General features: G+C 38.4%; 1 protein-coding gene across 1 annotated transcript in view; it reads right to left on the reverse strand.

Annotated features, from left to right (window-relative positions):
• The window catches only part of LOC124802490 (low-density lipoprotein receptor-related protein 1), a 735,000-nt gene that overhangs the window by 246,097 nt on the left and 462,556 nt on the right, over positions 1-26,347 (reverse strand). The window contains exons 20-27 of the mRNA XM_047263305.1: positions 24,472-24,718; positions 19,037-19,210; positions 12,896-13,141; positions 7,037-7,237; positions 1,948-2,152; positions 1,627-1,797; positions 1,224-1,468; positions 966-1,094 (exon numbers count right to left, since the gene is read on the reverse strand). Of these exons, the coding sequence (XP_047119261.1) occupies positions 966-1,094; positions 1,224-1,468; positions 1,627-1,797; positions 1,948-2,152; positions 7,037-7,237; positions 12,896-13,141; positions 19,037-19,210; positions 24,472-24,718 (1,618 nt within the window). The remainder of the gene's footprint in view (positions 1-965; positions 1,095-1,223; positions 1,469-1,626; positions 1,798-1,947; positions 2,153-7,036; positions 7,238-12,895; positions 13,142-19,036; positions 19,211-24,471; positions 24,719-26,347) is intronic.

Below are 26,347 nucleotides of genomic sequence, written 5' to 3' on the forward strand. Positions count from 1 at the left end.
TTATATGCTTCAGAATAAATCCACAGATTAAGAAGCAAAATAACAACATATTAGAGAAGCACACTTCAGAAAAAATTCTAGGTTGTACGGATTGATGCTGATGGAATAACATGTGGTCTAACAATAACAAAAGATAAACCTTTTTTTTGTAAATGGTGTTGCAAGTGAAAAGTTTACTTATTGATTCTATTCAAATAAAAACAAAGTTCCGCATCAAAGTCCTTCCTGAAGTCAACAAATATGATATGGACTTGGCTAGTACTACTGATGGCCTTCTGCATCAACAAAAAATGAGAAAGGATTGTCTCATGACTGTTCTTTACTCTTTATTTACACTTTGTTATTGTATGAGTCATACTCCCTGATAAATTTAAGCACCATTGAAAGTAAAATAATTTGGACAAACATTTGTCAATGGGGAATGAAATAGACACCACTGCAAAGATAGTCCAGCAGCACTGCAGACCTACTCCAACATACAAAATCCACAGAATAACTTTAAGCTGTAACTAAACAGTTTTTTTGTCATTTCTTGCCCCTAGATGTGCTAATCCAGCATGGTGTGCAAGAGAGCTTTTGTGAAAGCTAGAAGCACATGACAGAGTTATTAGTTGATTAAAGCTTTGGTATAAGCTTTATGGTGCAGACAGATAACTCAGTTGCTATTGAGTGTTGCTTGTGGGAAGCAAGGGTCCAGGTATGAGTCCTGCACCATTACAGAATCTTATGAAAAATTTCAGGTACTAGCCAATTCTCAAAAAATATGGTGTAAAAGGCTCAAGTACCAGATGTCTAGAATGGATGTTAAGCTATAGACAGCGTTGATAATGAGAATTCAAGATCTTAAGTAGCATAATTAAAACCTTTACTGACATGCTAAATTAAAAAGTGGTATTATTATTCATGTACATGTGCTTGCATTTAAATTTTCTTGTTATGGGACTCAGTGATGTACTGCAACTTACCAATGCAAGTTCGATTATCTTCACTGAGCCGCATGACATGAGGACAGTCACATTTGTATGTCCCAAACTGGTTCAACAGACATAAATGTGAGCAGTTTCCATTGTTATCTCCACAGGGGTTGACTACATCTGAAATTAATTATAGGTATTTGGACTATTTAGGGTGAACATACTATATGAAAAGAAATAATTCAAAAATTTAATGCTGTATGACCAAATTAAAAAAAAAAAAAAAAATACAACCAAAAATGAATTTACCTCTTGGCTGTCTGCTGGGATGCATTATCTGTATGTCAAATGGCTGAGTCAACGTCCTTTGTATGACACTTATATCAGACCCATTCCATTTATTGCCTCGAATAACAGCATTTGTCCTCCAGTCTGTCCAGTAAACATAATTTTCATACAGTGCAATAGCAAATGGATGTGACAGTGTTTCATGGCCTCGTATAACTTCATGATGTTGTAAACCATCGTAAGTGGTAGTGTGGATTGAATCTGACCTGCACATTGTTCAAGTCCATTGATGGTACCCATACTTTTATAGGAAAAATAATCAGTGCAACTGCCAAACCAAACATTAGCTACATGATTATCAGAAAGTAAGCTGCACACGGATTTATCTGATGGGAGTGAATTAAGAGGATGGAGAAAAACTCACCTAGCATCAATCCAGTAGATTCTACGAAGCACATAGTCGAGTGTAAGACCATTTGGCCAAGCTCCATCTGTAAGCTGATCGACACGAACAACGACCTTGCGATACTGACCACTCATACTACAACGCTCAATTCGGGGAGAGTTGACATCCCAATCTGTCCAGAACAACAGTCTGTGAAAATCCATAAATGTTAAGGGTAATATCTTACCTACAAATGCACAGTGAATTCACTCCTTAAATATATTTAAAAGGCATGACTCTTTCTTAATCAAAGTTTTCTTAAAAGTATACCAACTTAATAAGATTCTAAAATGTATGTACCCATCTCTTGGATCCAGAGCAATGGCCCTTGGCGATTCCAGATCACTAGCTATCAATGTACGTCGGAAACTGCCATTTAAACGAGCCACTTCAATCTGATCCAGGTTACTTTCTACCCAGTACAGATTTTCTCCAATCCAATCCACTGCCAAACCTTCTGCTGTTGAAAGACCAGTCTGGACCACAACTTCAAAGTTACTGAGAGCTGCAAAAGTACAACAAATTAAACTAAAAATTTAATTAAATAAAAGCTCTTATAAGTTATCGTATGGGTAATTAGTTAATTATCTATGACTGATGCCAATTCCTTTTTGTGGTGTGGCGGTAGGAGAGAAAGTTCCTTCCGATAATGGGTTTGACAAGTTGGAAAAAGTTCAAGGCAATTGTAAAATGCGTTTTAGACAGGTAAGTGCCGAGTAAAACTGTGAGGGACGGGAAAAACCCACCGTGGTACAGCAACAAAGTTAGGAAACTACTGCGAAAGCAAAGAGAGCTTCACTCCAAGTTTAAACACAGCCAAAACCTCTCAGACAAACAGAAGCTAAACGATGTCAAAGTTAGCGTAAGGAGGGCTATGCGTGAAGCGTTCAGTGAATTCGAAAGCAAAATTCTATGTACTGACTTGACAGAAAATCCTAGGAAGTTCTGGTCTTACGTTAAATCAGTAAGTGGCTCGAAACAGCATATCCAGACACTCCGGGATGATGATGGCATTGAAACAGAGGATGACACGCGTAAAGCTGAAATACTAAACACCTTTTTCCAAAGCTGTTTCACAGAGGAAGACCGCACTGCAGTTCCTTCTCTAAATCCTTGCACAAACGAAAAAATGGCTGACATCGAAATAAGTGTCCAAGGAATAGAAAAGCAACTGGAATCACTCAATAGAGGAAAGTCCACTGGACTCGACGGGATACCAATTCGATTCTACACAGAGTACACGAAAGAACTTGCCCCCCTTCTAACAGCCGTGTACCGCAAGTCTCTAGAGGAACGGAGGGTTCCAAATGATTGGAAAACAGCACAGGTAGTCCCAGTCTTCAAGACGTCAAGCAGATGCGCAAAACTATGGACCTATATCTCTGACGTCGATCTGTTGTAGAATTTTACAACATGTTTTTTGCTCGAGTATCATGTCGTTTTTGGAAACCCAGAATCTACTATGTAGGAATCAACATGGATTTCGGAAACGGCGATCATGTGAGACCCAACTAGCTTTATTTGTTCATGAGGCGTTCGATACAGTTCCGCACTGTCGCCTGATAAACAAAGTAAGAGCCTATGGAATATCAGACCAGCTGTGTGGCTGGATTGAAGAGTTTTTAGCAAACAGAACACAGCATGTTGTTATCAATGGAGAGACATCTACAAACGTTAAAGTAACCTCTGCCGTGCCACAGGGAAGTGCTATGGGACCATTGCTTTTGAATATATATATAAATGACCTAGTAGATAGTGTCGGAAGTTCCATGCGGCTTTTCGCGGATGATGCTGTAGTACACAGAGAAGTTGCAGCATTACAAAATTGTAGCGAAATGAAGGAAGATCTGCAGCGGATAGGCACTTGGTGCAGGGAGTGGCAACTGTCCCTTAACATAGACAAATGTAACGTATTGCGAATACATAGAAAGAAGGATCCTTTATTGTATTATTATATGATAGCGGAACAAACACTGGTAGCAGTTACTTCTGTAAAATATCTGGGAGTATGCGTGCGGAACGATTCGAAGTGGAATGATCATATAAAATTAATTGTTGGTAAGGCGGGTACCAGGTTGAGATTCATTGGGAGAGTGCTTAGAAAATGTAGTCCATCAACAAAGGAGGTGGCTTACAAAACACTCGTTCGACCTATACTTGAGTATTGCTCATCAGTGTGGGATCCGTACCAGATCGGTTTGACGGAGGAGATAGAGAAGATCCAAAGAAGAGCGGCGCGTTTCGTCACAGGGTTACTTGGTAACCGTGATAGCGTTACGGAGATGTTTAATAAAGTCAAGTGGCAGACTCTGCAAGAGAGGCGCTCTGCATCGCGGTGTAGCTTGCTCGCCAGGTTTCGAGAGGGTGCGCTTCCGGATGAGGTATCGAATATATTGCTTCCCCCAACTTATACCTCCCGAGGAGATCACGAATGTAAAATTAGAGAGATTAGAGCGCACACGGAGGCTTTCAGACAGTCGTTCTTCCCGTGAACCATACGCGACTGGAACAGGAAAGGGAGGTAATGACAGTGGCACGTAAAGTGCCCTCCGCCACACACCGTTGGGTGGCTTGCGGAGTATAAATGTATATGTAGATGTAGAACCCTTTGGTGCACCATGGGGGCCTTTAAAGCCTAGGAGTGAATTAATCACCCATTCAATTATATTAAAATTACTTATAATTGGACCATATTTTATGTAATCCTAAAAAATATGTTTACGATTAAGAAAGACAATAAATTTGTATTTAATGTCGCAAGGAAGAAGACGCTCTCATAGCTGAAGTAAGTAATTGTGTTTGTTATTCTCTCTGTTTTCCTTCCTTTTCTCTTCCTCTGATGAAGTAACTATTTAGACTCTCTTTCTAATCAAGGAACATTCGTTTCTTACAATATGGAATCATCCAGTACATCTCGAAAGAGAGAACATAATTCTGCTGTAAATGCAGATGATCTAAATGCTTAAATGATTATTTCTGAATGGTTGGATGAATGTGAATCTTGCATTCCTTCAAAAGATGGAACTGATCTCGCATATACATCTTTCTCAGACATTCAGAATCTGAAGAAAGTGGTAACCACTATTCTGATGTAAATGAAGTAGGCTTACCAATGAAAGTCTGGCCTGATAACAGACGGCTGCCAGCAAATTCAAATAATGTAGCAAGTACACAATAGCCTGCAGACTTTTTTATTGGGTGCAATGGGACTCTGGGGAGCAAAACAGCACCTTCTTCTAGAAGAACGCTTACACATAATATAATGAAAATTTCTCCAGGTCCTGTCAAGTGAAGTCACTACAAATACCAAGAGATGCTTGTAGTTACTTCATTCCAAATAATATTGTGGATGAAATAGTTCACTGCACAAATCTGGAAGGATGATGCTCAGCAGCCATAAAAGGTCAACATGGTGTAATGTCACAAACAAGGAAATGAATGTATTTTTTGGAATTCGCCTATTAGCTGGCAGTTAGAAAAAGCTGGGATGTTACTATAAGGGAATTATTTCACAACTCTTCTGGCAACCCTGTTTATATGACAACTTTTTCTATAAACAGGTTTGAAGAAATAAGGTTTGACGATGGACAGACTTGACAAGCTAGGAGCCTAGATGGTAATATGGCAGCTTTTCGCAATGTGTGGGAACTATTCATAAGCAACTGCAGGCAAAGGTTTCATCCAGGAGAGAGCTGTACAATAGATGAACAGCTAATGCCTTTCAGAGGGTGTTATAAATTTCTAGAGTTTATTCCAAGCAAACCAGGAAAATATGGAATAAAGATATCTGGCTCTGCGACTCTTTGACATCATATACTATAGATGGGTTAGTGTACTCAGGAAAAACTCCAGATTGCCCTCGTGAAGCTAATGTTGCAGCTCATGTGATAAAGACTCTGGCAAAGACGCTCAGAGGAACCTCAACCAACATCATGATGGACAACTACTTTACCAGTGCTTCCATGCTCCAAGATTTATTGAAGGATAAAATTACAGCAGTCAGCACTCTGCACCATAACAAACAACAAATTCCACCTAAAATGAAACCATGTAAGAGGTTTTATCTTCAACATTTGGATTCATAGATGATTTGACTATTGTGAGCTAGGCACCAAAGAAGAATAAGAGTGTGGTGCTACTAAGTTCCATCATCACAACACCACAGTTGATGAGACTCATAAGAGAAGAAACCACAAATGATTCTATTTTATAACAAAACAAAATCAAATGTAGATTCTTTTGATCAAAAGGTACATACATACACTTGCAAAAGACAGACAAGGAGATGGTTGTTTGTAATTTAGGCTAATGTAATGGATGCAGCAGATATAAATGCTTTCTGTTCATTCACGAAACAACATCCTGAATATAACAATGGAAAATCACATAAAAGGAAGCTTTTCTTGAAAGGCTTGGCCCTACAACTTATTAATCCACATATGCAGTCCAGAGCCAAAACTCGAAATTCGCAAAGAAATGTCATATGAGCATTGGCTAGATGTGGGATCAAAAGGTTCCAGGAAATGGATATTAATAACCAAAGAAAAACGCCCAGAAGAAGATGCTTTTGTGCCCACATGAACCGCAAAGGAAAATTGCTCACTACTGTTCAAAATGTTCTAACAATGTATGCAATGAACATAGTGTGCTCCTTTGTGAAGATCATTTCCAGTGATGTCAAAATTTAGTGACAGGCAGCCTAGCCTGTATTTGTGTAATATGCTGTGTATCTCAATTTTCGTGTGCCCATGTTACATGCAACTTAGCCATTTTCTTTCTTTCCATTTTGTATCTGGATGCTTTATGCATACTGGTTTGCAATGTACCTCTCCAATGTACAATTCATAGTTTATTTGAATATCAATAAAAGTTATTGTATACAATAATAATACAATTAGTATTCATTAAATTAAAACTTATTCCACTGAAATTATTTCCACACTTTTTCTTTAATATTTTTCTAATTAAACTAGCTACAGACATGTTTTGTAATAGTAAGATTTCATAATAAATAATGTAATGGAGCTGAGAAATAATCATATTTATGGAAATCTCAATGGGGCTTCTGAGGCCTCCATCATGCATTAACATCAGTCCAAACACTCTTGCATCCAAGGGTTAAGTACAAATGTACACAATGAGGTTATTACATAAAGTATGAAAGAAAATTTCAATCGAGAAATTGCTGGCCAGTAAATATTTATTACTGCTGACAGGCACATGCAAAAGCAAAAGTGATGGCATTATCCTGCGTTTCAGACTATTGGCTTCTCTTTGGGGAGAAGGGGCAGATAGATCAGGGAGGGTTAAAAAGGATGGAGGGGTCACTCAAACACCATGATAAGAGGGACTTACCACTATTAACAAATAGCTATACAGATTTACTTACAGCCACCAATAAGTGTCCCTCTGTAAATTTTGTCATCAATTACATCAGTCCAGAATATAGTACTCGTATTATCTTTATAAAAGAAATCTAATGCTATTGTGTTCTTCAAACTCATTATGAGAGCTTTTACATTGAAGGTGTTAAGGTCAACACTTCGTAATTCATGACGATTACTGAAGATTACATATGGAATAGCTGGATCTGCAACAATAATTAAAATGAGAAAACATAAACAGCATGACAAACAACACCTTTAGGCCTTAGTTACCATAAATGCACATAGTTGCTAATAAATCATTAAACAAATTTAAGCTTTTAACTAAATACAAAGTGCAATGGAAAAGTAAAGCAAACAAGAGTTACAAATAAAGTACCTTTATTGGCCTCCAATGTAATCACTATTAGCTACAACACACTTTTGTCATTGGTTGTAAAGATGTTGGAAACTGTCAGCAAACACTTCTTGTGGAATTGCTAGAAACACCATGGTCACGTGCAAAATCTGTTATATATAGTTTAAGCCTGTGAAAAAAAGAAAAGACTGCTGGTGTAAATATGGGGAATAAAGAGGGTGTTGAAGAACAACCACCATGTAACTGGCAAGAAAAGTGAGCATGCAGATTCTGCGGATATCCAACAAAGCAAGACAACAGTGCTTTGAGCAATTCCACAAGAATAGTTTGCTGATGGCTTCAAACAGCTTTACAACCAATTTCAGAAGGGTGTGGTAGATAATGGTGATTACTCTGAAGGTCAGTAAAGAAATTTTTTTGTAGCTCTTCTTTCTTTTATTTTCTGAGACCATTCACCGAAGTTTACACATGTATCTTGTACTTATTATTTTCTGCATGCTCAATGCTCAGAACATGTTACTGTTTACTATCAGGAGGTCTATGTCTCTCTTAGGATCAATATCCAACTCTATTAAAAACATGTAGCATCTTACAATTCACAAATCTTTCAAGTAGTGCCTCAGCTCCTTGTACTTATTATTTTCTGCATGCTCGATGCTCAAAACGAGTTATTTTTTTACTATCAAAAGGTAAATGTCTCTCTTAGGATCAATATCCAACTCTATTAAAATTATGTAACATCTTACAATTCACAGATCTTGCAAGTAGTGTCTCAGCTATCAAAAGTTCATAAGCTGTGTGTAATTTCTCAATGGATTTTAAACATTTTGATGAGAATCTATTATCTCCTTCTCCCCCTTTCTCTGTTTATCTCTTCTTGCCCCGCCCCCCCCCCCCCCTCCCCTTCTCTCTTTCCACAGTCAAGCCTGTCCACTCACATGCCACCTGGAATGCATTCCAATATTCGGGTGCACTCCAAGGTAGTGTTATTGGATAATTACTTTTTACAATATATATAAATGACCTAGTCGATAATGTCAGTCGGTCCATGAGACTTTTCGTAGATGATGCTGTTGTATATAAAGACAAAATGCTACAAAATTGTAGCAAAATGCAGGAAGACCTGCAAAGGATCAGCACTTAGTGCACAGAGTGGCAACTGACTCAACATAAACAAATGTAAAGTACTGTGCATACAAAGAAAGGAAACGTAGTTCATCAACAAAGGAGATTGCTTAGAAAATCCTCATTCAACCAATAACTGGTTATTGCTCGGCAGCCTGTGAGCTGTACCAGACAGGATTGATAGAGGAAATAGGGAAGACTCAAAGAAGAGCAGTGCATTTTTTACAGGTTCATTTACTTTGCACACACGTGCCAGCCAACTCCAGTGGTAGATGCTGCTAGAAAGGCATTCTATATTATGGTATCCTTTACTGTTAAAGGCGTTCTGCATCATGGCATGGTTTCAAGAGCATACATTCCTAGAAGAGTCAATCATTTTATTGGTCTCTCCTACATATATCTCGTGGAAAGAACATGGAAACAAAATTAAAGATATTCAAGCCCACACAGCATCTTACTAGCAATTGTCATATTCAATGACTGGAATAGCAAATAGGGGAAATGGCACTGGTGCACAATGTGCACTCTGCCACACACCATAAGATATAGATGTGCCCGCACCACCCGCCAGTCCTACAAGGCAGCTGAGATCAGGCAGTGGCAGCCTATTTCACACCCACTTTCACCCCTACCAACAGACTGACACAAAAGAAGTTAATATTGTACTGCCATCCAGTCCTGAGTTATGTTTAAAATTTCAGGTTCCTAGCTCATGTGGAAAATTTATACAGAACTAACAGAGAAGAAACTGACCTAACGAAAAGGTATTAAAATAAGAAAAATTGTACTTATTGTAATTGATGATTGGGCCATGAGATTTTAGAACAAATAATTCTTTTATCCAAATATTTAGTGAGAAAAGGAAAATGAAGAAGTTACAATAAGGATGAAGATATGGAATTTGTATTTAAAAAAACTACTAAAAACAGTTAACAAAGCCAATGTTCTTCTCATATATACAAGAATTTTGGAGGGATATTATAAGCGGAAATGAGATGAAATAAAATATTAAAATCAAGTGACGTTTAGAAAGTGCCAAGAAGAAGAATGGAAAACAAATGAGTCAATGATATAATGTAGTTAATAAAGAGGTAATTAACAACATAAGGATCTAATGAGATATGTGAGGGCAAGAAGACAGTACTAAATGGAAAGAATTGGCAACTTGCATAACTGAAAGAATGGCCATCCTGAAAAAGTATGACGTGGCATACAGGATTTGTAGCTTATTTATCATGAATGAGCCAAGATAAATATTCACCACACATATGTAGCAGTTGGTGTAAATGAAACAGATGTGACCATAACAAAGAACTGATGGCCAAGAGAGAAAGGAATAGTTGAAAATTACAGAATGAGAATGCTCTGGGTCCATTAGCGAGATGGTTACAGTATTTAAACAGCTAACAGTGAGACAGTAAAGACATTTCTCTCAGGCTGTCCCTAGTTACAAAAATCCCTTCAGGTGCAATACTCTGGAACTATTAACCTTTATGAAGATCAAAGTGTAAAGTTAACTTTGTGAATTATGATAAATGATGCATGCATCTTAATATCAAAGAAATTGTAGAAGAGAGGTTACTCATTAAGGGAAAACTTTGTACAGCGTATAAAATTCCTTAGCAGTATTAGAACATTTACACTAGAAAAATACTTTATGAACCCATGTTGAAGGTAATTGAAATACGAGTTCCTACCTTACAAAATGCCTTTTTTTTTTCATTCAAGGCCTTTCCTATAAGTTAATGATGGCAATGCTATTAGTAACATAAAAAAGGAAAGAATATTAGTGGTTAACATCCTTTCATCAAGATCACTGGAGACAGAACACACATGCTCCGATTATGGAAATGCCCTTTCAAACGCACCATCCCACTATTTGACGTAAGTGAATTGGGAAATCATGGATAACCTCTGATAGGAATTTGAAGCTTTGACCTCACAAATGTGGGTCCAGTGTGCTAGCCACTGTGCCACCTCACTTTGTCAGAAACATAAGGATGACCTACCATGTAGCTCTCCCTTCAGTCACATGGGACATGAATCTAGTTTCTAATTGGGTGAAATTTGGGAAAAGGTGGAAGGGGGGAGCGGCTATTGCATATATATTTGGGCCAAAATCTCTCTGAAGAGTGATGACAGAATGTATGTCAATCCCTTTGGAGAATCTACACCAGATCCTATTGTAATAACTGTTCTAGCACATGTAGGTGGAAAAGATTATATCTTGTCCAAATTTCAAGAGGAAAGAGGAATTCACACAGCTGCAAATATATCTACACCACACAAAAACTATTAGTAAATGAACAAGAAGTTAGGATCCAAGAGTCTGAGAATAAGGACAAAATAGTTTTTTAATTAAATGAGAAAGACATTTTTCTTATTAGTAGGAACGATGTGAGAGGGAAATTGCTGATTCCTGAAGTAGCTATTCAGTAAGGAAATATCAAATGAGGAATCCGTTTCATGTTCAATGGTCCAATTGTTATTAACAGAAAAAAAAGGAGGGCGGGGAGTGCAACAGGGATTCTCTTTTGCACATCTCTTATTTTTGTATTAGTGTCAATATATTATGTGTAAACGTAAACAATCCCTACCCATTGATGGTTGACTTTATATTATTTAAAATAGAAAAAAATGAATTAAGAAATTTCTGTAGTTCACTTTGACATACATTTCATGTCATAAATATCCTAGAAAAATCTCTATTACACATCTGTATCGTTTCTTGTGTTCTCTACCTCAATTTTAAGACCTCAATCTTCTATCTTCAGCACACATAACAACAGCCCATGTGTATCATATTTTGGGCCAGCTGTGCCATATTTAAGAACTCCGACCCAAAAAATGTTTTTATTTTTTCTAGTCCACATTTGTAACTTTAAAGACTTAAATACATCATCATTTTAAAGTAGCTTACATTGTCTAACATATACAATTTTTTCCTAACAGTTATTCTTTTTCTTTCAAAAATACAGACAATTTTTGTGATTTTGTATCATATTTAGGTTGCCATACTCTACACTTACAGTTACTTTTCAATATACTCATCACAATGACAGGCATTTTTCTTACCTGTGCACTGGCTTTCCAATACCTTCTTTATAAAATGTTGCTGACAATTAATTTAAATGAGTAACCTAAATGTTCTGTAGTAATAGAATATGAAAAAGATTTTGAAACTTCTGGAAATTCCATATACAAAGCATTTACAGTGAACCTACAGCTTTCTCTAAACACTTCATCAGCTCAATGAAGAAGGTCCCTTATAGTGACAGACTTGTGTCCTGGGTCCCTTCATCACGCAAGTCAGTTTGGCCATCTTTAACTTTTCAACACCATCCATGCACAAAATCATCATTCAATGTTTTCTCCGTGCACTCAGCTCATTCTCTGAGGAATTTCTGCTGCACTATTCCTTTCTGTTTGCATGAAATGAATAATGCTTCAAAATTCACACTTGTTGGGAGAAATGTTGATGTGATTGTAGCTCAGCACAGACTGATGTCTTGAACTCGGCTGTGACAGAGTGTGTGGTGCGGGAGATGCTCAGTTGCATGCTCCACATGCCAAACACCTGTTGTTTATCAGGCATTTATGCTGCTCAGTTGTATATACTGTACAAGGAGAAAATGGCTATCAATCAACATAATATCTTGTACCCCAATCAATCAGGATCATAAATGAGTGAGCGAGCAGGTAACTGCCACGTTATCAGTGCCAGTAACTTTTGAATTATTAAATGTCTCACACTGTGGTCATTGGATATCAAGCACTTTCTGCCATATGTGTATCTACAAAGATTTATTTAATGTGTTATGATTCATAGACATCACACCATGTCTTCTGGAAATTGCTGAGATCACTAACAGTAAATTCTTCGAAAAATAATGCCTTATGCAAAAAATATTTCTCTTTTCATCTCTCTAAGAAAATTGTTGCAAGAACTACATAGCCGCGTGATCTCAGGCGTCTTGTCACGGTCTGCGCAGCTCCCCCTGTCCCTCAGGCATGGGTGTGTGTGTCATCCTTAGCACAAGTTAGTTTAAGTTAGAATAAGTAGTGTGTAAGCTTACAGACTGATGACCTCAGCAGTTTGGTTCCATAAGACCTTACCACAAATTTTCAAAAACTACATAAAACCAAATGCAGATTGTTTCTAGATAATAGAAGAATCATCTGTATGAGGAAACATTTCCATTCTGGTACAGAGGGGAAAAAATCTTTGTTTGCAAGTAATATAACTGAAATTATAAAGATGTGTAGTTTGCCTACGTAACTCTTTATCTTTAAGAACAATATGCATGATGCTTAAATTTCATAAAAATGTAGCTCACAACCTCATCCTCATGTATTTGTTCTAAAGCATTTTGAAACTTACCTGTACTTTTGCATGTGAATCCATCAGACTGCAAAACATACCCTGGTTCGCAGGAACATTTATGTCTGGAACCATGCTGCTCACAACGCTGAGAACATGTTCCCCACATATCACAAGGATGCCATGGCGAACATGTAGAACCATCAGTTTGTAGATACATTCCTGCAGGACAGGAGCAAACTCTGCCCTCTGGTGCATTATGGCAAGTATGTGTACAGACATGCTGAATATCACACATACGATCATCTGAAAATATATACAGAAATCGCTCAAGAAGAGAAACTACACCCAGAAAATATGGGAATGGAAAATATAATTGTAAAAAAAAAACCAAATAATAACCACAACCTCAACAATGAACATAAAATTAATAATATACAAAGACAGGTCCTGTGTTTAGCCTGAAACTCGAATAATGAATGTACCTGTACAATAATTTTTGCACCTGAAGATGAGCTCATGAATGTTGAAATTAAACAAATTATACACTATATTCAAATATGTTATATTGTCCATGGTAAAATATTGTCAATTAATTTTGTGCCGTACAATTTAATACTATTTTAATGTTGTAATTCATATAATCAAAGTGAATTCATAAATTTGAGAAGCATTAACTCCAATTTTAAAGTAATTTCACTGAATCTGTAATTTCCTTTTTATGCCATGCCACATATTTCTGAATTTTCCATTACCCAATCCAGCCACAAATTTATCATTAACACTGGAAAAAAATATCAGAAAGAAAACAACAGGGGAAGTGACATTACAAACAGCAAATGTTTTGTTTGTGATTTCGGTGAAACAGTTTGTCTCATTAGCACTGCAACATTAGTAATGCAAATTTGTTAGAAAATATTTCAAAAAACATCTTTATCTTATACGAGAATAATTGCTATACACTAGAATGGTTTCAGGGTCTTAGTCTCACCATCTGCTGTGTCTGAAAGTTGGTGTTCTTTTCAACCACATTTTGGAATGTTATTATGATGGTCCACCGGTTACAGAAATTTGCCTGCTAGTTGTTTGGGCATGGACATGACATCCTACTACTGCTAGGTAGGCTATTTTTTAAATTATTTCTTCTGCTTTTTAGTTTCTAAATTTTAGTTTTTTTTAAATTTTTTAATTGTTCAATGGAGTAGGTCACAACTATCGTTTTACAAAATCAAACAGTGTAAACTCCAGTCAGGAATATCAACAATGCAGGAGAGACAGATTGCTACTTACTGTAAAGATACACAATAATTTGCAGACAGACACAATTAAAAGACACTTACATAAAGCTTTCAGCCATAGCCTTCAAACCATTCATACATACAAGCAAGCAGACCTCATGCACACATCATCACATGGGATGCAAGCAGCAAGCTGGGGGGAATGGGGAGGGGGAAGGAATAGCAGAGTATGGGTAGGGAGAGAGGCGAACACTGTCTGGTAGAGTGTGCACAAACTAGAATACCAACAGGTGCAGTGTAAGGAGGTTGTGGGGCATGGAACGAAAAGGGTGAAAAAGGAAGGGAGCACAGAAGGATGGTCAGGTGCACATTGAAAGAATTTCAGCCCTCATTGACCAATACATCCAACCAATTGCCTGTAATCTAGCCTCCTAAGCTGAAGACACCAACCACTTCCTTCACCAACTCTCCACCATCTCCACCTCTTTACCTCCTGAATCCCTAGACGTCACAGCTGATGCCACCTCCCTGTACACCAAGATCCGTCTTGTGCCCATGGACTTACTGCTACTGAACACTAGCTTCCCCAACATCCTTCACACTCCAAATCCACTACATCACTCATTATACACCTTACTAACTTCCTCCCAACTCACAATTACTTCTCCTTTGAAGGGAAGGTATACAAATAAATCTGAAGCACAGCCATGGGCACCTGCATGGCACCCATCTCTAGAGGACACCTTCCCAACCTCCCAAAATGCCAAACCCCTTGTCTGGTTCAGGTTCGTTGATGATATCTTGATGATCTGGACTCAGGCCCAAGACATCCTATCTTCACTCCTTCACAACCTAAACACCTTCCCTCCCATCTGCTTCAGATCAACCCATCATGCCACCTTCCTAGACACTGACTTCTGCTTCTCTCATGGCTCCATCCACATCAAATCCAGCAACCACAAACAGTGCCTGCACTTTGACAGCTGTCATCCCTTTCACACCAAAAAATCCCTCCTATACAGCTTGGCCAGCCAGGGATGTTGTATCTGCAGTGACAAGAATTCCCTTGTTCAGTATGCTGAGGCTCTCACCAAGGCCTTCAAAGACAGGCAGTACCCCCAGTCTAGCCCACAAAACAATGTTATGTTCCATTTCCACTCATACCTCCAATCCATCCACCATCCCCAAACCAGCCACAAAGGAGTGCCCCTTTCATCACCCAGTCCCACCCCACACTGGTACAACTGCACACATCCTTCACCAGAGCTTTGATTATCTCTCATCATGCCCTGAAATGAGAGACAGCCAACCCAAGATGCTTCCCACCCCTCCTAAAGTGGTGTTCCAGCATACACCCAACCCCCTGTCATCCCAGTCCATCCCTACACCACTCCCAATCTCAATCCCTTGGCACAAGGATCATGTCCCTGTGAGAAACCCAGGTGCACGACCAGCTGAATCTATCCACCCAGCACTTCCTATTCCAGTCCTGTTACAGACAGGTTTACCTTACCCAACAGGGGACGGGCCGTCTGTGAAAGCAGCCACATCATTTAGCAGCTCTGCTGCAATCATTGCACAGATTTTTATATTGGTATGACAACCACCAGGTGTCCACCAGGACAAATGGCCACTGTCAAACAGTGGCCAAGAGCACAGTAGACCAACCTGCAGCAGAACATGCAGCTGAACACAACACACTTGATTTCAATGGGTGCCTCACTATCTGAGCCATCTGGATCCTTCCCTCCACCACCAGCTTTTCTGAACAGCACAGATAAGAATTAGCCTTACAACACATTCTCTGCTCACATACCAGTAATTATTCCAGCCTCAACCTATGGTAAAATAGTGTCTCCGCACCTTCCAACCAACAGTTTCCACCCCATCTGTGCTATCATCTTCTCCCTATTCTCGTCTCCCATCCTCTCTGTTTGTTGCCCAATGCCACTGCACCCGCCCATCTTTCTCCAATCCTTTTTTCTTCACTTCCACGATCTCCTGACACTGCACCAGTTGGCATTCTAGTTCCTGCACACTCTGCCAGACAGTGTTCACCTCTCCTCTCACCCATGCAGTACTATCCCTTCCCCTTCCCCGCCTCCTCTAGATTGGTACTTGCATCCCACATGATACTTGCATTCCGGCCTGAGCTGCCAGATTGGCGGTCATGTGTGCATGTGGTGTGCTTGCTTGTGTGTATGAATGGTGTGAATTTCTCTTTTGTTGATGATGGCTGTGGCAGAAAGTTCTATGTATCTTTTAATTGTGCCTGTCTGCAACTTAACTAACATTTTACTTTAGATCTCAGATACACCTGATGAAAGGGCTAAGAGCTCAAAATGGCCACGACCAAGTTGCAGAACAGTTTTGTATGTCTCACAAATAAAATGTGTGACCTTTGTATTACTTACATACATATACAATCATTCAGATCTAAGTATTTATCATGTATCTTTACAAATTGACAAAGTGTTTTTACATAAAACTCTGATTGCTGAGATTTCCGTCAGCCTGTGACAGCATCTTTAAGTCCTTCATCAGAGTCAAAGTACTGGAGGCCAACTTCATCATGTACATATAAAGAGGGAAATCATTGGTCATAAGGAGAAATTTCTCATTTGAACTGATACAACAATTCTTGTGTTTGCAGGACAGAGAGTGGCAGAATATTTTCATGCAAAAACATGACACTAGTAGTCAAGAGACCATGTTATATCAATAATTGATCCATTTTGTTGTGTCATTTAAGTTCCCAGTTGTTAATGTTTCATAGAAGGCTGCAGAATTGATTTTTCTTCCACATTCTGTAAAATCTACAAATAAGATTGGTTTAGCATTGGAAAAAAAAGCAGTTGCATTAACCTTTCTGACTGAAAAAATGTGGCATTGTCTTCTTGGTTTGTTGAGTATGACCCACATCACTGACTGCTGTTTTGTCTTCACTCTATCATAGGAAACTCTTGTCTCACAACTGGTCACGACTCTGTTCAATAGGACTTCTCCTTCCACATTTTAAAGCAGTGAAGGAAATCCCAGAGAAGGAACTGTCTGTTAACTTTTATGGCTATCGAGGCAGTGGCAAAGACAGGCTGTGCAGTGAGTGGGAAAAAAAGGAGAAAAGGAGAAGAAGAAAATGCAAGATGAAATGTATGCCACTCAATCAACTGAACAGTATCCAGTGAAACCTATTTTAAAAGAGCAGTTGAACTTCAAGTTCCACGGTCAACAGTAGATGATCACATGAAAAACAAATTGGAAATGAAAGTATTTAGACCAATGTTTGAGAATGAATTATCAGATGACATCAAGTGGTAAGTTGCTGTGCTCGATTGGCACAATTTCCAAATGCCACGTCTCACACTGTAAATTTATGATGAATGTATGATATATTGCAGTTGACACAGGAAGTATATGATGTTATGTTCTACAGAAAATCACCATTATGTATAAAAATTAGAAAAGACCCCCCCTCCCCTTATATTATAATATGAATCATTGCAATACTGGTTGGGACCATATTTTTTGGAAGGGTGTGTGAAAGGGAAATCTTTATTTGGACTTGTTACAAACGTGGTTAACACCTCAGCTTGCAGACAAAGAAATCATGGATCATGTGTGGCTACAGCAAGACAGAGCTGCAACACATTTTGCTATTTAGATGCACGAGCCCCTAGAACACTTTTGAGGGCACTGGACTGTGCATGGTTCAGCAACATCTCCTTCACCACTGAAATGGTCAGCATGAAGCCCAGACCCTGCCATGCCAGACAACTCATTATGGGGAAGTCCCATGTTGCTCAACATCAGTGAAGAATTTTGCAAAACTTTTGAGGAAGCCTCTTGAAGCAAAACTCAGCAAGATGTTAGGTGGACATGGAGATCTCTGAGTAAGACATAATGGTGCACAAACAGATCCACTGGATATATAGTTCTTGTATACAAGTACTGCAACATGCAATACAATGTTTTGAGCCAGTGATATGGGGACTTGTCAGACATACTTTAGGATGACAGGAAAAATGTAAATTAAATACACTGAGAATTCAAGATAGCAGGTGTCACAACAAAATTCATCAGTTATGAATGACAAATAAAAGGCACTGGGGTAGCAAACAACAGCTATGCACAATCTCTTCTCTACTGTGAACAAGTGTGAAACATGCTCACAACAAGGAAAGAATTTGCTACACCATTGCAGTAAAATTACTGTATATGTCTAAATGGAAAGTGTCATCTGGACTCTGCCTCTTGGTTCAATAAGACACTGAACCCTGATCTTACTCCAGGTTAATGCTTTTATTCATATTCAAAGCATTCATGGAACAGAAAGGATATTTTATTCCTATTCTGATTCTTCTTCTCCATTTTGTGAATCTCATTACTATTTTGCTTTTTATTATTATATTATTATTATTATTCATAGATAAATTGTTGGTTTAGTAACTACATTAAACATTGTAAGGCATTAATAAGTGCAATGAATTTCCATGTCTTCACCATACTTCTGAAGGATTCAAGTGAGCTCCTGCAGGGTTCAACATTTCATACAAATATGATGTGCCAAAAGAAAGAAACTGAGATCCTGTGTTGAATTTCTAACTAATCCCAAGTGCAAATAACATTTTGAATTTCACAATATATTCTAAGTCTTCTTACAGTTGGCAAAGAGAACTGGTTAACAGGTCAGAGGAGAAGAGGGCACACAGTCTACATTAAAAATATGCTTCCCAGAGCTCAAATTGTCAACTTTATTGATGACAGTTACTTTAGGAGATACATACAGAAATATCTGCTTCCTTAGTAATTGTGTTCCAGTTAATACAGAACTTCTACATAGAAGTTGTTGACACTGAATAACTGTTAGTAGAAAGTTACACCCAAAGAAAAATTCAAAGAAGAAAACATGAAGTTGTTTTCAGAACAAAATTTTGGTACATACATTTTAAATGCTAATACATACCACAACGCATGCCTTCATCTGACCCGTCTTGGCATTGTGTTTTCCCGTCACAGAGCAACTCAACCGGAAGACATATAGTATTGTTATCACACACTCTATTAGGATGTTCACACTCATAGGGTGATCCATACAAACTTGATACAGTAGTAGTAGCTGGAGCCATGGACACATTTCCTGAAATATTTTAAATTTTGATATGTACATTTTTTTGAGAAATGTTTGTTAATTGTATAGAAAAGGAAAAAGGGTCATAGCTTTGAAAAACAAAACATCTTCTATACAAGTGAGGATACCAAAAGATGAATGAAAGAGGTAAGCACAAGGCAGTACAAAGCTGAATAAGACACAGTAACATAAATACAATGTACACATTACAAAGCAGAATACACATTCTCTTTTTTTTCCTTCTCCTTACATACATTTAGTTAGATAAAAGTGTTAATAAATATTTAGCTACAGCATTTACACATAGTTAACTTCATAAACTAAAGCATTGGCAGAATCTGGCCAGGTGCTTTACCCTGTTAATGTATTGGTTTATGCATACATTAGGTGCCAAAATTAAACATAATCCCCCAAATTATGAAAGCTATTAAATATGCTATAACTGCACATCATGAAAATGTCATCAAAGTTTGTATTTTCCTCCATATCTTCCAGGTACACTCAAACAAAGTTTTCATTTACAAATTATCAGTGGAAATGCACAGAGATGTTGGCTAAGAATAACATTTAGAGTGTATTATATCCTATATCTTTGCATGCAGATGATGAATGAATTTCATGTTTTGGGGAGTTAACATAAGGTACAACACTAATCTAAATACACATGATCATGATTGGGTGAATGTCTTGTTATTTAACCAAAACTGGTGGTTTTAATAAACTGGCAGAGCTATTGTGCCAATCCAGATTTTTTTCCTATACTTAAAAGTTGTAAATCTTTGTTCCCTTAAAATAAAATAAAATGTTATATTAACAAAATTCCTAGACACCACAGTTAATATAAGCTCTTTGCATGGTGACTGTGATCAATCCTCTACAATAGGTATATTGTAAAAATCAATACGGAAAATAAACAGTGGTGAAAGTCAGAAAATACTATCACCAAAATATGAAGATTGCCTCAACAAATACGGTTCTTAAAAGAAACAACAGACAAATAAATGCAGGGAAATGTGCTTTTAGCAATATCCAATATTCATACATTTATGCCAGTAAGCACTGCTCTGTGTTCTGCAAACTCTTCATCTCTCAAGCACATTATATCAGTACCTTTGCAAGCATGCCTTTGCTAAAGTAGAGTTTGGCTAACACATCATGTTCCTTTAAAACTGTGTGTTTCTTGGTATCATTTCTGAGGCCCTTGCTCTAGAAGTATCTTTCTCTAGATCCAACTGTTCCATGTACCACTTTTCACACAGGGAAACTTCTTTCTCTACCCAAAATTCTATGACTATGTGGTTTGTTGGTTTCCACTTCAGAATGCATTACAGCTTCCAGTAATGGCTACATGTCACTTCAAAACTGTATGAAGTCTTTTGGCCACCCACTTTCATTTCTTACAAATTTGTCTCAACTAACTCCAAGTACCTCGTGTATTTCTAAGCTGATTAAGCTTTGCAACAACAATCCTCTCACTGCTGCTGCCCCTAAATTTTAAATCTGTACATTTTTAAACTGCTTATTGACAGCAAAAGAAAAACTGTAGTTCTTTCAAGACCTCAGAACTGAATTCAGGGGTTGTTTTACTCCAAATAAGTTGAGTACTCTTACTTTTTACCTTCTTTTGAAGATATAGCAACCCAAGTATATTCATCAACCTAGAGCTTTGAATTGTGATTTATTAGTCTCATAACATACACTTACAAATCATGTGATTATGGTACAGGAGACACGTCAAAAATACAAACTAGAATTTAATACTAATTTTTAAAACTATATTTAGTCTATGTAGCAGTATCTATATTTTCTTATTTTCCAGCATAGGATTGGGGAGAAGTTTGTGGCACAACTTGACTAGAAGAAGGGTTCGGTTGGTAGGACATGTTTTGAGGCATCAAGGAATCACAAATTTAGCATTGGAGGGCAGCGTGGAGGGTAAAAATCGTAGAGGGAGACCAAGAGATGAATACACCAAGCAGATTCAGAAGGATGTAGGTTGCAGTAAGTACTGGGAGATGAAGAAGCTTGCACAGGATAGGGTAGCATGGAGAGCTGCATCAAACCAGTCTCAGGACTGAAGACCACAACAACAACAGGTAAATATCTTTCTTGATAATGGACAATTTTTTTTAACCATAATATAATGCTAATTTGCGGTTGGATTCTGCTCAAATTATCAGTTCATCTTCCATGAACTCTTCTAATGAGTAACAACATTTGCGTATAAGAATTTCATGTAACTTCTTCTTTAGTATCCCTAGTTCCATGTTTAGAATGTTTTTGCCTTTAAGTTTATTGTAGACTTTCATGCCCATATATTGTGGGGACTGAGCATATAATTTCAATCTATGGGCAGGAAGCATAAAATTATCTATATTCCTTGTACTGTATGGATGATCAAATTGGTTTCTAATGAACAATTCCGCTTTGCTGTGTAAAAATATTATTAGCTCGTATATGTACAGGGAGTGGACAGTCAAAATTTTTAGTTTCTGTAATAATGGACGGCATGATTCTATTTGCTGTGCAGTGCACATATTTCTGATAACTTTCTTCTGGAGCTTCAGTACACGAGATATATTATTGGACCTCCCCCAAGAAAATAATGCCATATCATATCACTGATTCAAAGTAACTTAGATATGCTACCTTGTGAGTGGACATGTTAGTATCTCTTGATAATATATGCATGGCATATGCAAAGCTACCTAGTTTGCTGCACAGGTACTCAATATATGTGCTCCAGTTTAAATTCTTATCGAGGTGTAGACCTAGAAATTTGGCAGAGTGCACTTCTGTTAATTCTTCACTTTTATGATTTATACTATTTTCTTGGTCTCTTGACTGTTTGGTTCTGAATTCAATTTGTTTCTGATATGTTAAGCTTCAGATCATTTAACTGGAACCATGACTCTAGCCTGTCTAGAGTACCAGTGACTCTATCAGGAATCGTTTCTGTTTCTTCGCTTTCTATCAAGACAGACATGTCATCAGCAAACAGAACGGATGGTGATTTTATGTTTAATGGTAAGTCGCTGACATACAATAGAAAGAGAATTGAACCGAGGATCGAACCTTGCGGGACACCCTGTGTTATTGTTTTCCAGTCTGAACGGTAGTTTACACCATTTGAAGAGATGATTGTTCTTTGTTTTCTATTAGATAAGTAAGAAGTAAGCCACTGAAGTACTGCACCCTTAATCCCATATTTTTCTAGCTTGTGGATTAGCAAGGAATGATTTACAGACTCAAAAACCTCTGTCAGGTCGCAGAAAATTCCGGCTACTTTACTTTTTTTGTCTAGAGCTGTGCTAATTTTTTCTATGAAATTATTTATGGCTTCTGTTGTATTTTTCCCTTGCTGGAAGCCAAACTGATTGCCTTGAAAGAATCAAATGAATATTGCTGATAAATGTTTGAACCATTTTCATTAGCTACTGAAATCTATATCCATGCCTCCTCCCCTTTTCCTCATCCCCACACTTTATCTTACACCAACATCACATACTTAGTAACTGCAACTGAACATTTGCTCAGAATGAACACTTCCTGAAAGTATTACAATGCCTTACCTTCTTCTTCCCTTTTTAACTACAAACAATAAGTAATTCACCTTTTAGAGATTGGCAAACAGATTGCTCACATTGGCAAACAGATTGCTCACATTTACATTGCAACCTCTTCATGAATTTTGTAGACAGGATATTTCTGGACTTTGTGTTTATGGTACAATGATGATAAATTCAGCATTTGGACTTGTTCTAAATCTGAGTTTCTAATTTTTCTGGAACATCTTAATTCAATTTCACATGCAAGGTTCCTCAGTCTCACACTACATTTCTAGTTAATGACCCTCACCTTGTCACATCCTACCTTCTGTACATGATAAGCCTATCAATAAACAACAGTATTACCATTCTGACAATTGCCATGTTTTGCATGTTAACAGAACAGGTCAGCAGGAGAATCTGCTAACTCTCAATTCCAGAAGGATTAGTCTCGTCACATTAACTGCTGTGTTTTTGATGCACCATAGATTGGTAATAAGTATTATCATTTGAGCTGCTAGAAATAACTGCCTACTACATAGTTTTATTTTACTGCAGTTATGTTCTTGTCTTTGGATTTAACCAACATACAAGGTACATTAAGTCAAAATAACACTCTTGTGGGTTGGCACTGTCTTCTGTTGACTGCTTCAGTTCACTGCTCCTGTATATACAGCCAAGACATAAGTGGTAAACATATCTGTATTAATTGTAATTTTCTATACAATTATAGTCAGCTCAACAAAGGCCTTCCTTCTTGAATCACCCTACTAGCTTGCTTCTTACAAAACAACAACTGAATGTATTTCACATTACACAAGGCTATACTTCTTTGGAACTGAAAAGCACTGCCACTATGTAAAAATTGGTCAAGTTATGTGCTACACACGACGACTCCCAGTATTATTAAGCCGTTCCACAAAGAGTAACTTTCAATAGTCCCAAATCTATTTCCCTGAAATATGTTCACAACTTTTTTGTCTATGCTACTCCATTCAATTTCCTTGATACATTGTTACTACTCCTGCTTCAAAACTTGTTTTGAATGTTCTCTTACAATTGTCTTCTTCAAGTATGGGATGGTGAGAGACACTTCATCAAAGGGACGGATACTTTTGAGCTGATTCACAACACATACAAGCTGTAGATTCAGTCAACGCTCAACCTTTAATGTCTTCAAAGCTGCAAGTCAGGCTGAAAAGATATAAGACTCACCAAGTATAATAAACAAAACCTTTTAACAAAATACACTGTGTTGCAGGGTGGCTGTGACCCTGATGTGCCTTCATTATGCCTGTGATATAATTTCTTGCATCTGATAATCTAAATCCAGAATTACACAGATGAGAAGCTACTTAAGAAGAGTGTTTGGTTCTTTGCATTAAACTAGTCTCTCTTTTGCTGTCAGTTGACATCTCACTCCTGCCACAGGATGCAATTTGTCAGTCAATTCAAGTTCTGGAGAATAAATGGATGTGCCGCATTGATGAAAGATGTAATATTATGTGACTGAAGTGACAACTCTCCTTAATTTCTTGTCAAGGATATCAAATAAAGTAGCATACAACTGAGCTGTGATTCTTATTACTTTTTTTCCAGATAGTAGACAAATTTCATGCCGGGTAAATTGTGGGAAAAGAAATTAGTGTTAGACTGTTCCATGAATCTTCACTACATTCAATGTCAAAGAATCTACTGTATAAAAGGTATAGCACAATGTACCACAGGAGGCTTCATCTGAAGAATCGGAGCAGTCTTCATGACCATCACAAACAAAGGTGTTCCGTATACACAATCCATCATTACATTGGAACTCATGAGCACCACACAAAGGCCTGATGTCTGTTGGATGAACAGGACTGGTGACTGTTGTATTACATCCCTGCTCGTCGCTACCATCGGAACAGTCTTGATGTCCATCACAATGAGCTGAACTTGGAAGACACCGATCATCTCTTCTGCAGTATATCTATAAATTCAAGACTTCATTGAAATAGTAATCATATATTAAAGATTTAGTACAATTACTGTATAACACTGTACACAAATGATTATTAAAAATGAATAACAGTGGAGTCAACTACCAATTTGAGCAAACACACAGTGACAGACATTTTACTCATATTACTGTATTATTTGTGTTATTTTAAACACTACATAAATAATTATCAAATATTAATAACAGTAAACTCATGACAGGTATAGTCAACACACTGTGACAATTTGCTTATTCATAATATTGTATCATTTGTGTAATTTTAAACTGTCAGTGAAGTGGAAATATAAAATCTCTTGTGCAGAGCTGGTACATGATAGCATGATTGGTGTTAATGAAATGGGACACAAGAGTGTGTCTGTGTGTGTGTTTGGGGAGGGGGGGGAGGGGGAAGAGGATGACAACATGATAAGAAACAACATTTGGTACAACTTGTCGTCCAGGAACACTTCACTATGAATGAGGTACTGGTACAGAAAGGTAATGTTGGTGCTTACAAAGGCCTTTTAATATGTCTGCTTGTGTCTGTATATGTGTGGATGGATATGTGTGTGTGTGCGAGTGTATACCCGTCCTTTTTTCCCCCTAAGGTAAGTCTTTCCACTCCCGGGATTGGAATGACTCCTTACCCTCTCCTTTAAAACCCACATCCTTTCGTCTTTCCCTCTCCTTCCCTCTTCCTGACGAAGCAACCGTTGGTTGCGAAAGCTAGAATTTTGTGTGTATATTTGTGTTTGTTTGTGTGTCTATCGACATGCCAGCGCTTTCGTTTGGTAAGTCACATCATCTTTGTTTTTTATATATATATATATATATATATATATATATATATATATATATATATATATATATAAGAAAGGAGAGGAGGCGCCAAAGTGCTGCAATTGTAGCGAGCGACATGTGGCGAGCTACAGAGGCTGCGCGGCCTTCAGACGTTGCCCACGACAGCGAGGACGGGCTGCATCTGCACGAAAGATGCAACCTGGCACCAGCTTCGCCTCTGCCACCAAGGGGGAGTCCGCTGACGCCCCCAAGGGGCGGAAAGCGGCCTTCCCGCCGCTACGACACGAGGACTCGACTGACTCCTCGACAGTCACAACTGCGCCTAGCCAGACAGCCCACCCGGCTGCCACCCAGGACGACCACCACAAGGGGGGAGGGCGGCAAACTGCTCGTCCTCCCCCCCCCCCCTGCCACCCCTCAGGCTGCCAGGAATGCAGCTCCGCAAACGGACGTGGCTGCAACGCCGCACCCTGCCGCCTCCGCACCCGCAACTGTGGCAGCACCCGTGCCATCACCAGAACTGGAAGCAGCAGGCTTGGGAGCACTGCTGAGCTCTCTCTCTGTCCTGCTCCAGCAACTGCCGGTGCAAGTCACCACAGTGACGGGGGACCTCCAGGCCGCTACCGTCGCCACGAGGCCGCAGCACGAATAACGCCCTTATCCACGGTCTGACCATCTGCGGCTTCAACGCCAACAGCCTGTTCCCACAATAGTTCATGCAGGACGAGGCCGTCGACCTGTGCTTGGTCGTAAGATGAGACTTTCGACGTAGTCGAGGGCGTCGTCACGCGCCGTAAGTGAATGATGCACCTGCTCCAG

Source organism: Schistocerca piceifrons, chromosome 6, assembly GCF_021461385.2.
Source record: "Schistocerca piceifrons isolate TAMUIC-IGC-003096 chromosome 6, iqSchPice1.1, whole genome shotgun sequence".
Taxonomy (NCBI): domain Eukaryota; kingdom Metazoa; phylum Arthropoda; class Insecta; order Orthoptera; family Acrididae; genus Schistocerca; species Schistocerca piceifrons.